This window comes from Gorilla gorilla, chromosome 9, assembly GCF_029281585.2.
Source record: "Gorilla gorilla gorilla isolate KB3781 chromosome 9, NHGRI_mGorGor1-v2.1_pri, whole genome shotgun sequence".
Lineage (NCBI taxonomy): Eukaryota > Metazoa > Chordata > Mammalia > Primates > Hominidae > Gorilla > Gorilla gorilla.
Genome location: NC_073233.2, coordinates 72,187,679 through 72,203,180, shown reverse-complemented (window position 1 = coordinate 72,203,180; position 15,502 = coordinate 72,187,679). Strand labels below are relative to the sequence as shown.

At 57.7% G+C, this 15,502-nt stretch overlaps 2 protein-coding genes across 6 annotated transcripts; both read right to left on the bottom strand.

Moving 5' to 3' along the window:
* Nucleotides 1-477: 477 nt before the first annotated feature.
* Nucleotides 478-4,905, bottom strand: CATSPERZ (catsper channel auxiliary subunit zeta). The gene is made up of 5 exons (XM_004051442.4): nt 4,792-4,905; nt 4,235-4,565; nt 1,680-1,759; nt 1,402-1,468; nt 478-698 (listed from the first exon to the last, which is right to left on the bottom strand). The coding sequence occupies exons 1-5, from the start codon at nt 4,810-4,812 to the stop codon at nt 595-597; spliced, it is 603 nt and encodes a 200-aa protein (XP_004051490.1). The 5' UTR covers nt 4,813-4,905; the 3' UTR covers nt 478-594.
* A 289-nt stretch (nt 4,906-5,194) lies between these two features.
* Nucleotides 5,195-13,911, bottom strand: KCNK4 (potassium two pore domain channel subfamily K member 4). 5 transcript variants are annotated; one of them, XM_004051441.4, is made up of 7 exons: nt 13,634-13,911; nt 11,993-12,258; nt 8,212-8,335; nt 7,933-8,093; nt 7,559-7,745; nt 6,964-7,103; nt 5,195-5,874 (listed from the first exon to the last, which is right to left on the bottom strand). In XM_004051441.4, exons 2-7 carry the CDS (start codon nt 12,179-12,181, stop codon nt 5,494-5,496), a joined length of 1,182 nt encoding a protein of 393 aa, XP_004051489.1. In that variant the 5' UTR covers nt 12,182-12,258; nt 13,634-13,911; the 3' UTR covers nt 5,195-5,493. The 5 variants fall into 5 exon arrangements, with proteins under 5 accessions (XP_004051489.1, XP_055210361.1, XP_055210360.1 ...); XM_055354386.2 differs by lacking the exon at nt 13,634-13,911 and adding an exon at nt 13,415-13,614; XM_055354385.2 differs by lacking the exon at nt 13,634-13,911 and adding an exon at nt 13,087-13,289.
* Between the last annotated feature and the right edge of the window lie 1,591 nt (nt 13,912-15,502).

Below are 15,502 nucleotides of genomic sequence, written 5' to 3'. Positions count from 1 at the left end.
AGTGGGGCCAGAAGCGCTCTTTCGTAACGGAGAAGGCGGGGCTTGCTGCGCGCGAGAGGAGTGGGCGAGGCGGTGCAGGCTGCAGTCGCGGAGCCAAGAGACCACTTACAGATGAAAGCGCAAGGGCGGGACGAGCGGAGAGGCTGGACCTGCTACCTATGCTTGAGGGGCGGAGCCTAGCGCGCCGTCGCGAGGAGGGAGGTGCTGCCCCGTTCCCCCTACCCCCTTCCCCCAAAGCAACACCAACTGGGCACTCGAACCGTAGACCCAGTAGCCCCACAGAGCTGCGGAACTCGGGGTGGGTGAAACCGACTTAAAACATGCAAGAAGTCCTGGATTGCGAGTCCCGGAAGGTAGGGCCGATAGGGCCCGGACGGAGAAAGCTCAAGGTCACTGCGGTGACCGAATGAAGGTCACGGGGAAGGGCGGGGCCACGTGCGTCCGCCTCACGCGGGCTGTCATGCACTGACTCACGGACCATGCATCGACTCTTTTATTTCTTTAGGACTCAAATTCCACTCGGATGGGGTCGGGCTTGGGTCTGGGGACCCAACGGTCCCCGAACGGTCGCTGCTCGAGCCCAAGGTGGCGTTTTTAATTCACGTACAGCCTTTTGCTCCGGCGCTTCTTGAGCCCCTCGATGTATCGCTGCAGCTCCTTAGTCAGGAAGTGGTCCCTGCCGATCCCTAACTGGTAGCCTAGGAGGAGGGCAGAGCTCGGCTCAGGGCAGTGAGCAACCGAAAGGTCTCCCCACCAGGGGGCGCCGCATGTGTGATTCGAGGAACCGCAGATGATTCGAGGTAGCAGCAGCGCAGGGCACTCAGGTCTGTGTTAGCCTGGGGAACTTTGCATCTCTAAGGGTGCTGAGTGTTAAGGTGGAGGATGGATGAGGTCAAGGCTAGGGAAGACGTTGCAGGCCTGAACTAGGGCGGTGGTAGCGAGCGGTTTGCCCACCTTCTGGACCAGCCACCCACTCTAAGCCATCAGCTGGCCCTTTATCACCGCTGGGGTTTCCTACCCCAGCAGCAAAAGTTCACCCACATAATCCACTGTCCAAAGGCTCCTCACAACTCCCCAACCAGAGGGAGTCGAGGCCACACCAAGGCGGTCATCCCACTGTGCAGGTGGAGAAACAGCCACAGAAAAGCCTCCCTCAGCTGGAGAGGGGCTCCACTCAGCCTGGAGCCCAGGCCTCTGCCCATCACCACATGTCCCCCACTGGGTCTTCCTGTGCCCAGTCCCTCAGCTTTTAGCTTTTATGGGGCCCTTGGAATACTTGTGAGTGCCAAGGGCATCTGACAAGACATAAGGCACCCTGAAACCCCACCCCCCTGGGCCCCAGCCCTGCAAAATCCACCAGAATCTGTCGTGGGAGTTCTTGGGGGTTGGCGGGGAGCTCACTCCGGAGGGCTTTGGTGAGGATTTCCAGAGCTTCATTCTCCATGAGTTCCATCAAGGGCAGTGGCAGCTGGAGAAGCAGCAAGAGGCTTAGGCGTCCAGGTACTTCATCTCTGCCCACAGCTGAAATGCCCCCACCTCCTCCCTGTGGCCCCCAAACCCCCAACCAGCCTGCCTGCCTCTCCACCCTGCCAACCACCCCCAACTTTCATATCCTATCAACCCCCAATTTGCCTATCCCCTACCCCACCGAAACGCCCAGTCTCCCCAGCCCCTCCAACCCTGCTCTGCTGCTCTGCCCAGTAGGCTCGATGGGGCATGTGCTTCGCAATATTGAGCGATGACATTGAGGAAGACTTTTCTGGGAGAAGAGAAAAAAGGGTTAGTCATCCGCAGACTCCTGGGCCTTCCCTGGAGCACAGGAGATGGGTAGGCACCTCGTGAGAGGGAATGGCCTTCAGAGACCAGCTCCTGGTGCAGCCTTGGGGTCAGCATGGGACAGAGGTTACAACCCTGGGCTTTAGAGCCCCACCCACATGGTTCCAGTTCTGACTGCCCCACAGTGTGACACTTAGGACCAGTGACTGACACTCTCTGACCCTCAAGTTCTTCATCAGTAAAATGGGGTAATAAGAACAGCTCTTGGCCAGGCACGGTGGCTCATGCCTGTAATCCTAGCACTTTGGGAGGCCAATGTGGGTGGATCACAAGGTCAGGAGTTCGAGACCAACCTGGCCAACATGGTGAAACCCCCGTCTCTACTAAAAATACAAAAATTAGCCGGGCATGCTGGCAAGTGCCTGTAATCCCAGCTACTCGGGAGGCTGAGGCAGGAGAATCACTTGAACCAGGGAGGCGGAGCTTGCACTGAGCCGAGATCGTACACCTGCACTCCAGCCTGAGTGAAGGAGTGAGACTCTGTCTCAAAAAAAAAAACTAAAAAAAAAAAAAAAAGAACAGCTCTTGGCTCTTGGCCAAGTGGTGGCTCACGCCTGTAATCCAGGCACTTCGGGAGGCCAAGGTGGGCAGATCACAAGGTCAGGAGTTAAAGACCAGCCTGGCCAATATGGTGAAACACCGTCTCTACTAAAAATACAAAAATTAGCCAGGCATAGTGGCAGGCACCTGTAATCCCAGCTACTCAGGAGGCTGAGGCAGGAGAATTGCTTGAACTGGGGAGGCGGAAGTTGCAGTGAGCCAAGATTGCGCCATTGCACTCCGGCATGGGCAACAGAGTGAGATTCTGACTCAAAAATAAATAGCCGGGCGCGGTTGGCTCACGCCTGTAATCCCAGCACTTTGGGAGGCCGAGGTGGGCGGATCACGAGGTCAGGAGATTGAGACCATCCTGGCTAACAAGGTGAAACCCCGTCTCTACTAAAAATACAAAAAATTAGCCGGGCGTGCTGGCGGGCGCCTGTAGTCCCAGCTACTCCAGAGGCTGAGGCAGGAGAATGGTGTGAACCCGGGAGGCAGAGCTTGCAGTGAGCCGAGATGGCGCCACTGCACTCCAGCCTGGGCGACAGAGTGAGACCCCATCTCAAAAAATATAATATAAATAAATAAAAAATAAATAGCTCTTTATGGAGGTTGTGAAGTTTGAAGGTGACAATCCACGGGAAGCCCCGTGCCTGGCACACAGCAAGTGCTCAATATGTAACCATTGTTATACTGTTATTGGTTCTTACTCTCTGATGAAGTAGTTTGAGGGGGTGCCAGACAGTGCCCAGCACGTAGTAGGGGCTTAGAAATTGTAACCAGCAACTGACTAATGGAAAGATGTACACCTCCTCAACCAGCGCAAATCATAAGACAAGGAGTTAACTCTTGCAACTGGTGGGATGATTCCATTAAAAACACAGGTCTCGCCGGGCATGGTGGCTCACACTTGTAATCCCAATACTTTGGGAAGCCGAAGCAGGAGGATCACTTGAGCCCAGGAGTTTGAGACCAGCTGGGGCAACATGTCGAAATTTTCTCTACAAAAAATAAAAAATTAGCTGAGCAGGATGGTGCCGGCCTGTCCTCCCAGCTCGGGGTGGTGGGGGTGGCTGAGGTTGGAGGATACCTTGAGCCTAGGAGTTTGAGGCTGTAGTGAGCTATGATCACAACACTGCACTCCAGCCTGGGTGACAAAGCAGGACGTCATCTCTAAAAAACAAAGGCCGGGCGCAGTGACTCAAGCCTGTAATTCCAGCACTTTGGGAGGCCGAGGCCGGCGGATCACTTGAGGTCAGGAGTTCGAGACCAGCCTGGCCAACATGGTGAAACTCCGTCTCTACTAAAAATACAAAAGTTAGCCGCACGTGGTGGCGCGCGCCTGTAATCCCAGCTACTCGGGAGGCGGAGGTTGCAGCGAGCAGAGATCGTGCCATTGCACTCCAGTCTGGGCGACACAGCGAGACTCCGTCTCAAAAAAAAAAAAAAAAAAAGTGGGAGGCGGGAGGATCACTTGAACTGCAGTGAGCTATAATCGCACCACTGCACTCCATCCAGCCTGGGCGACAGAGTGAGATCCTGTCTCAAAAACAAAACAAAACAAACAAAAAAACCCCGCAGGTCCTACCACGGGGTCTTTGCGCAATTTATTTGGTGCGTGCTTCCCCGGACTCTCCGCGTCACGACCGAAAGGCCTGTTACAACGCCTGCCCGGGAGGGGGCGCTCCAAGAATGCCTGGCGGATTTAAAGGGCGAAAGATTGGCGCGGGCGCCTCTCCCAGGGAATCCTAGAAACTTGGATCCCATCAGCTTCCCCCCATTTTACAGCTCCAGAAATTGAGTCCCTGGCCAGCTTATTGCCCTGCGGGTGCCCACGGCCTGGCGAGGCCACACTGACCGGCCTCGATCTGGGATGCAGTGTCCTTCTCCCCCAGATTGATTTCCATGGAGGTGCCGCGGTGCAACTCCAGCTCCACCAGCGCGTGCTCATCCAGTTCCTCCGGCTTGTGGCTGGCCTTGTACCCCTCGTCCAACGAGCCCCGCCCCGGGCTGTGCCACCCGCGGGTCTTGCTAATGTTGCGGCCCTCTTCGTCGAAGCCCTCGCAGACCTCGGACAGCGGCATGTTCAGCTGTGCCAGGGACAGCGTGGTCGTGGTCCACAGGTCCCGAGTGTCGCTGTGCACGCTCTCCTCGTCCGAGCCTTGGCGGTCGGAAGACTTGAGTGACACCTGTGGGCCACATACAAGGAGGGAGCCAAGGGTCGCGGATGGCTGGAGCGGGAAGGAAGAGCGGGCTGGGGAACTGAGCCGGGCCAGGTTGGGGATCCTGTAGAACGTGGGGTTGGGTGGGGGCTGCGGGCAGCCAAGGCTGAGTAAGAAATAGCGCCAGGGGCCCGAGTCGGACCAAGAGTGGGTTGGGAGCGGACAGGGTAAGGGGCCTAGGGAGACGTCTTACTTTCGAAGGCTTTTCCTCCATGGTTCTGCCCCAACGGACCCAGACGCCACAGGCCTCGAGACGAGAAGGGAGTCAACGCTCCAGGAAAGGGGCGGGGCAGGGTCTCGCGCTGGGAGAGTTCAAACGACAGCCCTCCACGCGAGATGCCATTCTCTCTCCCCTGCCTCTCCCTCCCCGCACCCCACCCGCCAATGTGTGTGCGGAGGCCGGAGACGCGCAGCCCATCCCGGCTGATCCCCAAGCCGGACCCTACACAGCCTCCTCCAGGCAGAGACGCGGGCCTGAGAGGGCCGAGACTTGACCGACCTGGGTGCCCGGGGACCCTCGGCCTGGGGGTCACGGGAGGCCAGAGGTGCCCCCACGGTGGCCCGAGGAAAGCACTTCCACACCCACTCGCGTCCGGGATCGTCACGCCCGCAGCGGTGCAGACCGTTTTCATTTATTGATGCAGGCTTTGAGGCACACTCGTGAGGTGCTGTGAGGGATACACCCGCCCGGGGCAGCGACACAGAAAGCCTTGGGGGGTCTGGAGATGGATGGAAGTGAGGGAAGGGCCGGGGCCAGGGGGGAGGCGGAGAGACAACTGTAGCCTCCTCCCCAGACTTCAGTCTCGTTGAAAGAGGGCTCTTTGGTCAAACAAGCCAGGCATGCCAGGGAGAGCAGAAACGAAGCCCTTGAGAGGCCCGGCCAGGGATCCTGCCCCTACACCGGCACGCCTTTGTCTCGGGGACGCCCGGGGCCGCGGGGCCGCACGGGCTTCCTGGGGGGATTTGGGCGGCGGCGACCTCTCGGCGCGCGGGGCAGCGGGCAGCCGCGCTCGCTCTGCGTATCCGAGGACTCGTCGATGAAGGCCAGGTTCTCGCTGGGATAATCCAGGGCCGAGGCCGTGGGCGGGGAAGGCGGCTGAGCCTTCTCGGGGGGCGAAGGGGATCGGGGCCTGCCCAGCGGCTGCGCTGGACAGGGCGGTGGAGGCAGCAGTGGCTGCTCCTTCTCCGGCGGCGGGGCGGCGGGCCCGGCTCGCTGGGTCACGCGCGCTGTCACCGTGCCAGTCCAGCTGGCAGCCTGCGCCGTGAGGCCGCCCATCTGCACGGAGAGGGAAAGCAGCCCTCGACTAGAGGTCTAGACCCCCTCCGCGACCCCCGGGGAACCTGCCCCTTCACCAGCAGGGATCAAAACCCAACCCTCTTTTCTGCCTGGTCCTCCAGCCTCAGCCAGCCCCAAGGATGGAAGGGCTCCTCCACTGGGTGCTCCCAGCAGGGTGGCAAAATACAAATCGCCTGGCTAAATGTGAATTTCAGAGAAACAACAAATAAAATTCTAGTATAAATATATCTCGTGCAATATTTGGGACATGCTTTTTTTTTTTTTTTCTTTTTTTGAGACAAGTCTAGCTCTGTCATCCCGGCTGGGGTGCAGTGGTGCGATTTCAGCTCACTGCAACCTCTGCCTCCCCGGTTCAAGCGATTCTCCTGCCTCAGCCCTCCAAGTAGCTTGGATTACAGGCGCCCGCCACCACGTCCAGGTAATTTTTGTATTTTTAGTAGAGACGGGGTTTCACTGTGTTGGCCAGGCTGGTCTCGAACTCCTGACCTCGTGATCCACCCGCCTCAGCCTCCCAAAATGCTCGGATTACAAGCGTGAGCCACTGCCCCCCGCCATAATAAAATTTTATTTATTTGAAATTCAAATTTAACTGAGTTTTGTTTTTGTTGTTGTTGTTAATGTTTGTTTGTTTGTTTGAGACCAGGGCTTACTCTGTCACCCAGGCTGGAGTGCAGTGGTGCAATCATGACCCACTGCAGCCTCGACCTCCCCTGGCTCAAGCGATCCTCCCATCTCAGCCTCCCGAGTAGCTGGGACTACAGGCACACACCACCACGCAGGGCTAATTTTTGTGCCTTTTCTAGAGGCGGGATCTCACCATGTTGCCCGTGCTGGCTTTCTGCATTTTTATTTGCTAAATCCGGCAATCCTACCCATGAAGGAAGAGGTGGTGAAGTTACCCACAAACTTATACCCCTCTGTTCCCTGCGGGGCACACACAGAGGCTCACTCAGCCCCTGCCTCAGGAACCCACGCCCTGGATAGGAGACAGCCTGATCAACCCCCTGCTAGGGAACAGCACATTTGCACCACAGTGCGCAGGCACAGTGCCAACCCTGGGGCGCCTACCTCTGCCCGAGTGCGGCGGGACACTACTCGCAGCCAGTTCCCGATGGTGGTGAGCACTGAGGCGAAGTAAGCCAGGCCGAGCAGGATCCAGAACCACACCAGCGGCTGATAGGCCGGGGAGTCCTGCCTGGGGTCCGCGCCTGGGATACCACCAGGGAAGGTAGAAAGAATTGGATTGTGGGGCAAGCCTGTGAGCTCTGGTTCAGTGCCCCCTCCCAGCTCCTGGAGAGGACCTGCCCTCCCTAGGGCAATGGGTATGTGCTTGAGTGTGTGAGTGCAGGCAGGAAAATGAGTGGTGTGCATGAGTTGAAAGTGTGCAAGATAAAAGCATGCAAGAAGGGGCGCTCTCGTGCAAGAATGTGACACAGGCGAGGGGTGCATTTAATATATGTGTGAGCATGCATGGGACTCAAGCATATAAGAATGTGAGTGTGCATAAGGCGCTGGCGTGTGTGCAAGGCTGTGATGGTGCATTCCATGATGGATGCAGGGGTTAGAGCAACCACATGGGATCTGGAGGGAAAGGCAGGAGTGCAGAGCCCCTGATCAGGAATAAAGTAGATGGGAAAGTGCAGCACAAGAAGGGCGGCCTCACCGGCCACATAGTCGCCGAAGCCCACGGTGGTAAGCGTCACTATGACAAAGTAGATGGCCTCCAGCTTGCTCCAGTCCTCCATATAGCAGAACACGAACGTGGGCGTGAGGACAAAGAGCAGGCAGCCGATCAGCAGGAAAAGCATCGCCGACAGCACTCTTACTAGCTCCGGTGGCACGTGCCACTTCTGCGGGATGGGGCAGTAGGCAGGACCCAAGAGACACCAACAATCCCCACTCCCATACTCCCCACTCCCGCCCCCAGGAGCCTGTGGGAGAGGCTTATGGTCTTTGGGGGCGCGCTCATGTGCCAGGGACATGGGGAAGGGTAGCCGGAGCCCAGCACAAGGGCAGGCAGGGCATGGAGCAGCTCACCAAGAAGATGGCTTCAATGTGACCGATGCCATGGCGCAGGGAGGAGCCCAGCCGGTCCCCGACCCCTGCCAGTAGGATCCCAAACAGCGGAATCCCCACCAGCGCATAAAAGATGCAGAAGAGGCGCCCGGCATCTGTGCGCAGGGCCACATTGCCATAGCCTGGGCAGAGGGGCGATGCAGGAAGTCTAGGGGCCACCTGGGACCCCTCCGTCTCCCTGCACCTTCCCCCATGAGGAAGCTCCTTGCCGCCCCCCCACATGCCAATCCCCTCCCCCACCGATGGTGGTGATGATGGTCCCTGAGAAAAAGAAGGCGCTGCCCAGGTCCCAGGCTGAGTGACTGCTGTTGCTGGTCGAGTTGGTTTCTGGGTCCGCACCCCCTCCCAGGGCATCAGCCACCTCCTGCAGGACAAGGTGCAGAAGGAGGAGCTTCAGTTCTTCCCTCCTGTCTAGGGCAACTCGTGGCCCCTCCAGTCTCTAGGGTGGCTCCTTCCCTGCTCCTCCCTGTTCTCCCCTTCCCTTTGGTCTCCCAGGAGGCAGTCCCTTACAGCAGAAGATACAAACTGGGTCCAGTCTACCTGCAGGCAAGTTTGTTTGACTTCTACAATGTTTGAGAAACATTTTCAGTATCTGGCCCCCAACTTCAGACAACAAATTTCCACTTTTACCATGGTCAGGAGCACAGACCCTGGGACCAGACTGCCTGGGTTCAAATGTTGGTGCTATGGGACTTGGGCAAGTGAACTCTCTGGCCTCAGCTTCTGCATGTCTCAAATGGGGATGATAGTGACAGCATCTGCCTCCCAGATTTTTTGTGAACTTGCAACAAAGTAAGCACTGACTGTTGAGTAAGTTCCCAAGCAGTGACCACACCCTATGTTTCCAGCTTTCCAACCCCACCACTCCCATTGCACCTATGGAAGCTGAATTTGAGTCCCTTTCCTTAGAAAATCTCAAGAAAGCTAGGGACTTTCTCTCCAGGAAGGTTTATATGCCACAAAATTTTGCTCCCAATTTTTAGGAGGTTTATACGCACACACAAAAACACACACATCCCACCCCTGCCGAAGCCCAAGCCAAACCCTGTGCTGCAGTGTAAATCATATTGATTGAGCACCTCTCAATAAGTATCATTATTATTTTAAGGCTAGTCAAGTGAAGCAGTGGGAGTGGAGAAGGGACCAAGAAATCTGTAACTGGTTGTGATCAATTAGTTGTAAACACTACTGTACTCGGACCAGCCAATACATATTATTAAATGAATGTAATGTCCCTATTTGGGTGTCTCCTCCTCTCGCCAGCATAGTCCCATGGGCAGGGACTATTTTGAGAGTGCTTGCCCTAGGTGAGAGGAAATCAGAGAGACTCTTCCCCAAGCAGCAGTGTCAAGGTACCAGAATGGTGTCTGTGGGGCATATCATAAAGCACCTCTTCACCCCCTGACTGCAGTCCTCATTAGCAAGACTTAGTCCAAACAAATCGTCCTAAAGTGGCTGCTCAACACCCTCCATGGCTCCCCACTCCTTGCAGGCCTAAATGCCCCAGACCAGCATTCCTTTTTTCAAACTGGTCCCCACCCCCCTTCCTCTAGTCTTCTCCCTGGGACTCCAATTTGGCACCCCATGTTACAGCAACCTTCCCCCCAGATTTTCTGAGATTATTCCATTCCTGTAATAATTGTGAATGAAAGCAAGAAGCGAAATAGCTAATTAAAAGTGATTTAATGTGTATTTTGCAACACTTTTCCAATAAATTCACGACTTAAGGGAAAAATCCTTTGTCATCCTGTGTGTTCTAATTTTTGCTTCAAATGACTAGGCATCTGCTAACTCCAGGTTCTGCAAAATGCTCCGGAACTTTCCAGCTTCCACGCCTTTGCCCATGCTGTCTCTCCACATGGGCATCTCTTGCCCCTCGTCTCTACTCTCTACCCCTCTCGCCTGGTGTATTTCAATCACCAGGTCGTTCCTCAGGCCCCTGACATCTCCATCCTTGTCCCCAGTCCCTAGCTCAAGGTCTAGCACAATTGGTGCTTAACAGAAAGAGGGACACTTCCTTTCCACTGAATCCTACAGTGATCTGTCTGACCATGGATCTCTCCCCTTGCCTAGATGTGACACCCTCCAAGGCAGACCCTGTGTCTGATCCACTCCAATATCCCCTTGGCATATAACACTACAGCACCTAGCACACAGTAGGTGCACAATTGCTGCACAACTAATTCAGGGAGTGAATCCTACTGTGGAAGAGAAATAAAGCGGCTGTCACCCACCCTTCTAGGTCCTGCCTCTCCTTTTCTTCCTTTTTCTTATCCAGGAAAAAAGCAATTCCATTGTGAAGACAAACTAGGTCAGATTCCCTCCCTCCCTCCCTCCCTCTGACCTGTGGTCTGGCCAGACACATTCTTCCCACGCCTCTCTGAGCCTCCACTGGCATTCTGTAAGTGTCAGAGACGCTGTCGGGTGGTCTGTGTCCCAACCCCACCCCACACTCATCTCTGCCCTGAGTCCTGCTGCCTTGAGAATCTGCTGGAACACTGAGGCCTCCGTGCCAATGGCCCCTCCCTCCACAAAGAACAGGCAGGGAACAAAGGGTACTCTTCAATTTCAAATAATAGACATTAATTTATTAAAGCTAAATCTTAATTTTTTTGTATGACAGTGACTCCGAAATCAGAAAAAGTAACAGACGTGCCTGCCTGACTGTACCCTAGAAGGCTGCAGCCCAACACTTTCTTTTTTTTTTTTTTGAGACCGATCATCCAGGCTGGTCTGGAGTGCAGTGGTGTGATCTTGGCTCACTGCAATCTCTGCCTCCTGGGTTCAAGCGATTCTCCTGCCTCAGCCTCCCGAGTAGCTGGGACTACAGGCATGCACCACCACACCCGGCTAATTTTTGTATTTTTAGTAGAGATGAGGTTTTGCCACATTGGCCAGGCTGGTCTTGAACTCCTGACCTCAGGTGATCCACCCACCTCAGCCTTCCAAAGTGCTAGGATTACAGGCATAAGCCACCGTGCCCGGCCAACACTTTCTTGAGTCTATGGTTGGAGTCTGACCAGAAGTGCCTCAGGGAACCCTGACGTGCCCCCCTTCTCCCCACATGGTAAGCATGCATGCTGGGGGAAGGGGCACCTGACCTGGCATTCCTGGTGGCATGGATCCTGGAACCCTCCCAAATCACCTGCACATGTTCATATGCACACTTTTCCAGGGGGAGGGGGTGTGTTCACCATGTTCTTGGGCTTTTCTAAGGCACATGACTCCAAGAAAAGTATGGGAACCAGTGTAGGTAGGGTTGCCAGATTTAGCAAACAAAAATATTGCTTGGGATGGACTTGTATTAAAAAGGCATTTGTGGGCCAGGCGTGGTGACTCATGTCTGCAATCCCAGCACTTTGGGAGGCCGAGGCGGGTGGATCACTTGAGGTCAGGAGTTTGAGACCAGCCTGGCCAACATGGTGAAACCCCATCTCTACTAAAAACACAAAAATTAGCCGGGTGTGGTGATGAATCCCTGTAATCCCAGCTGCTTGGGAGGCTGAGGCAGGAGAATCGCTTGAATCTGGGAGGCGGAGGTTGCTGTGAGCTGAGATCACACCACTGCACTCCAGCCTGGGCGACACAGGGAGACTCTGTCTCAAAAAAAAAAGGCATTTGCGGTTTAACTGTAATTCATGTTTAAATGAGAGTCTTGGATTTTGTGTGGCAATCTAGACCGGTGAGTGGAACCTGTGCAAATGTAACATAGCCCATGCACTATGGCCATTCATTCATTAATTCATTCATTTCCCCCTCATCCCACCACCATCACACCCTGAAGGAGACACTATAGGTGCACAGTCCTGTGCCAGGCTCTCCAGGGAAAACAAATGACCCCACAGTTGCCCTATTGAAAACACAGAGACCTGGACCCCAGCCTCTGTCCCACAGCCTCCCACTGCACCCCGTCCTCAGGGATACTGATCTGAAAGCAGCACTGGCACAGGGCCTCACTGGCACACAGCTAGCGCCAGGGGTGATGGGTGACAGCTGAAGGGGCTGCGGCCCACCCACGCACCTTGATGAGGAGGCCCAGCTCCTGGTCGCTCACACACGGATGGGCCCTCAGGAACTTCTCTCGGACCTCCCCCAGCTCCCTCTGGGCCTGCTGCTCGTGGGGCTGCTCCAGGGCCCGGAACACCAGGGCACCAGACACCAAGTAAAGCAAGACCAGCGCCAGCAGGGCCAGGAGCGTGGTGCTGCGCATGGCGCGCCCAGGCGCCAGGCCAGCTCCACTGCCCGCCTGGAGGGGCCGGGCGGGGGGCTCCTGGGGAGCTGTCGTCACTGCGGGCAAAACCAGGGATGCTGGGGTCACTGAGCTGGCCTGACACCCACACCCTCCTCCTCGATCCCCTACACACCCAAAGATCCATGAAGCCCCCAGCCGCACTGTCCACAGACATCCCTCTGGCTGGACACACCCAGTCCCCCTCCTATCTCCAGCCTTCCCCTTACCTCCGCTGCCCGGCCCTCAGCCCCTGTCTGGGACTACCGGGTGAGGGAAGAGAGGAGGGCACCGAGAAGGGAAAGGAAGGCGAGTGGGAGGCCGAAAGAGAGCCTAAGCCTGCCTAGGGGGAAGCGGGGCGAGCGAGGAAATGTGTGGGGCCTGGGGCGGGTGCGGGGAGCTGGCCCTCGAGGAGGAGGCTGAGGGGGCTCGGAGGCGTCCGAAGGGAAACCCGGAGGAGAGGCCAGACCGCGCAGGGCGGGGACAGGGGAATGGTGGGTCCCTGCTCGCCCGCTGCGGCTGCGACAGCATCTCCGCGGCTTCTCCGTCCCCTCTCGCCTCGCCCTGCTTCCTAGCTGGCCCTCCAGGGTGCCCCCGCGCCCCGCCGGGCTTTCGAGGAACCCAGGGGCGGGTCCCGGCCGCCGCACCCAGGCGAGGAGGGGTGCTGGGGACGCCCAGTTCCCGGAAAAAGCGGGGCGGGGGTCCGCAAAGGCCACACCGGGGCGGCAGCCCCCGAGACAGCTGTCAGTCCGAGACAGCGGGCGGCGGCGCCCACGCGCACACACGCCCAGGCACGCGCCGCCACGCGCGGGCACAAAGACCCGCGCGCCCACGCTCCATCCCGAGGCTGCAGCGCCGCGCCGCCCCGCTGCACGCACGCACCCCACCTGCACACTCCGCAGACGCCCCGGCATCCCCGGCCCCCATGGGCGTGCCGGCCGCGCCAGGGCACCCAGAGCCCACGCACACGTGTGTGGACACTAGCGTGCACACGCCAGACCGCAGGGCCACCGCGCAGCGCCCGCAGCTCGCTCCCACCGCCTCCCCCGCGTCCGCACAGCGACGCCTCGGAGCGTGGCTGGCGGCGGGACCGGCGGCCACACCACTCCCGGAGGCGCCCACGCGCGAGAGGTGGGCACCCCGCCCGGCCAGTCGCCCCTGGGGCGCCCCTGCCCCGAAGTCCTGCCCGCGCACCGGAGCCCGCCCCGCACTTACTGTCGGCCCCGCTGCGGCTGCGGCTGAGGCCCAGGTTCCAGCACGGCCTCGCCGGTGCCGACTGGGCCGCGGAGGCGGCAGGGGCGGAGCGGGCGGCCGCCGGGGCTGGGACCCCCCTCCCGCCGGCAGAAGCCCCCCTCCTCCCGCAGTTAACGCCTCCGGCACCGCGCTTCCCTCCGTGCAGCGCCCTCGCCGCCGGCGCCGCCCCAAGCCGTTTACCTGCGGCCGCCCGGCTCCCCACAGCCGGCCAGCCCCGGGAGGTGGGTGGCAGAGGAGCCAGAGAGGGGTTGCAGCAGGGGCCAGCCTTCTAGCCTTGGACCGGAGCCCAGTGTGGCCAGCGGCAGGGCCCCGACCTGGGCATCAGCTGGCCCGTCTCTCCGGACAGGCACCACGCTAATCTGGCATCTCCCAGGCCCATTACCGGATCGGGAAGGGCCCGCAACTCTCCTCCCCTGGGGACAGCCTGGCCCTTGGGCTCAGCACTCATGAGGGAGGGGCTCCGCGGGACAAAGGGGTGGGGGAAACCCGGTGGGGCCACCTGGAATTGGCCGACGTGGAGGTTGGGACCCACCTCTGGGGAGTTGCTGCTGGAGCACCTCCTGTCCCCACTCCAGCTTTTGGCCCTCTACCTGCTCCCCGGCTATCCCTCCAGGGTGCTCCCTGCCCCAGCTTTTGGTTCTCACTTCCATGCCCAGAAATCAGCCCCGGAAGGCTGTGGCTGAAGCTGCCTGCAGATCCCAGCATGGCACTGGTGCCAGCATCCACTCTCCCACTGCCTGAACACCCAGGCCCTGGCTGGTCCTGAACTTGCCCCGCCCTGTTCTCACCCACTTGACAACCTGTGACCTCTCCAAAGACCCTCTGGTGCCTGCTGGGGTCCTCAGCCCTCATGCTGGATGGCTTTCAGCCTGGGCTTTGAGGCTGACCACCCACTACTGGTAGGGAACCTGAACAGGTTACCAAACTCTGGAGTCTCCCTGTTCCCACTTACAGAAAAGGGGTGATTAATCATCACTTCGGGGTGCTGTTCTGGGCATTAAGGAGGCCAGTGTTTAGAAATCCTCAAAACAGAGCCTGGCACACACAATAAAGTGCCCCACAAATGTTAGCAGTTTTCCTTTCAACAAAAAGTGATTGTCCAGCTTCAAGCTGATTCTCTATGAGTCTCAGATGCCCTCTCTGGAGGCCCTGAGGGCCTGGTGCCCAGGATGGTCCCAAGTAAAGGGTTTTGAAGCAGGCCCAGTGATAAGCCAAGGGAACTCTGAAAAGCTGGGACAACCACCTATGTGGGCAGGGGACAGACCCTCCAGCAAAGGACTCCTAGCCATCAGACAGACCTGCCAGGGCCATGGAAGCAAAGGGTAGTGACTATGCTACTAAGGACAGTGGAGAAGAGGGCTACCGGGAGGGCATAGCTAGGGGACCACCTGTACATCTGGGCAAACCCACGCCCTGGTAGGAAGATGGGAGCTGCTCAGTCACTGCGCCAACTCCCCAGCAAGCCCTGGACTAACTCCTGACTCCTAAAGACCAGGTTGGGGTGGTGATAGGGAAACAGGGCCTCCAGAAAGTCTAATCCATTGGGGTTAAGACTCAGAAGCTGCCAGGCATGGTACCTCATGCCTGTAATCCCAGCACTTTGGGAAGCTGAGGTGGGTGGATTGCTTGAGCCCAGGGATTCGACACCAGCCTGGGCAACATGGTGAAACCCCACCTCTAAAATTAAAAATTAAAAAATTAGTCAGGAATGGTGGCATGTTCCTGTAGTCCCAGCTACTCGGGAGGCTGAGGCAGGAGGATTGCTTGAGCCTGGTAGGTTGAGGCTGCAGAGGGCCATGATCGTGCCACTGCACTCCAGTCTGAGTGACAGAGTGAGACCCTGCTTCAAAAAACAAAACAAAACAAAACAAAAAACCTCAATGGCCACATAATCAGTAATGTGGGGCTGTGGGGCCCAGCAGAGGGGCCATGTCCCTTGACCAGGAGACAGAAGGCTTCCTAAAGGAGGTAACAGTTGACGCAGGTCTTGAGGAAAGAGTAGCAACTGTTCAAGTGGAGAGGGATCTGGAGGTAGTGGGGCAATTCTGG

Coding starts and splice junctions, on each gene's coding strand:
- CATSPERZ (XM_004051442.4), bottom strand. CDS start 4,812: ATGGAGGAAAAGCCTTCGAAA. Junction 4,566..4,791: donor TGGAGGAAAAGCCTTCGAAA/GTAAGACGTCTC, acceptor TGTGGCCCACAG/GTGTCACTCAAGTCTTCCGA. Junction 699..1,401: donor CCTCACCAAAGCCCTCCGGA/GTGAGCTCCCCG, acceptor CCCTCCTCCTAG/GCTACCAGTTAGGGATCGGC.
- KCNK4 (XM_055354385.2), bottom strand. CDS start 13,126: ATGGGGGCCGGGGATGCCGGGGCGTCTGCGGAGTGTGCAG. Junction 7,104..7,558: donor CTTCGGCGACTATGTGGCCG/GTGAGGCCGCCC, acceptor GTGGTATCCCAG/GCGCGGACCCCAGGCAGGAC. Junction 5,875..6,963: donor CCCGCCGCACTCGGGCAGAG/GTAGGCGCCCCA, acceptor CTCTCCGTGCAG/ATGGGCGGCCTCACGGCGCA.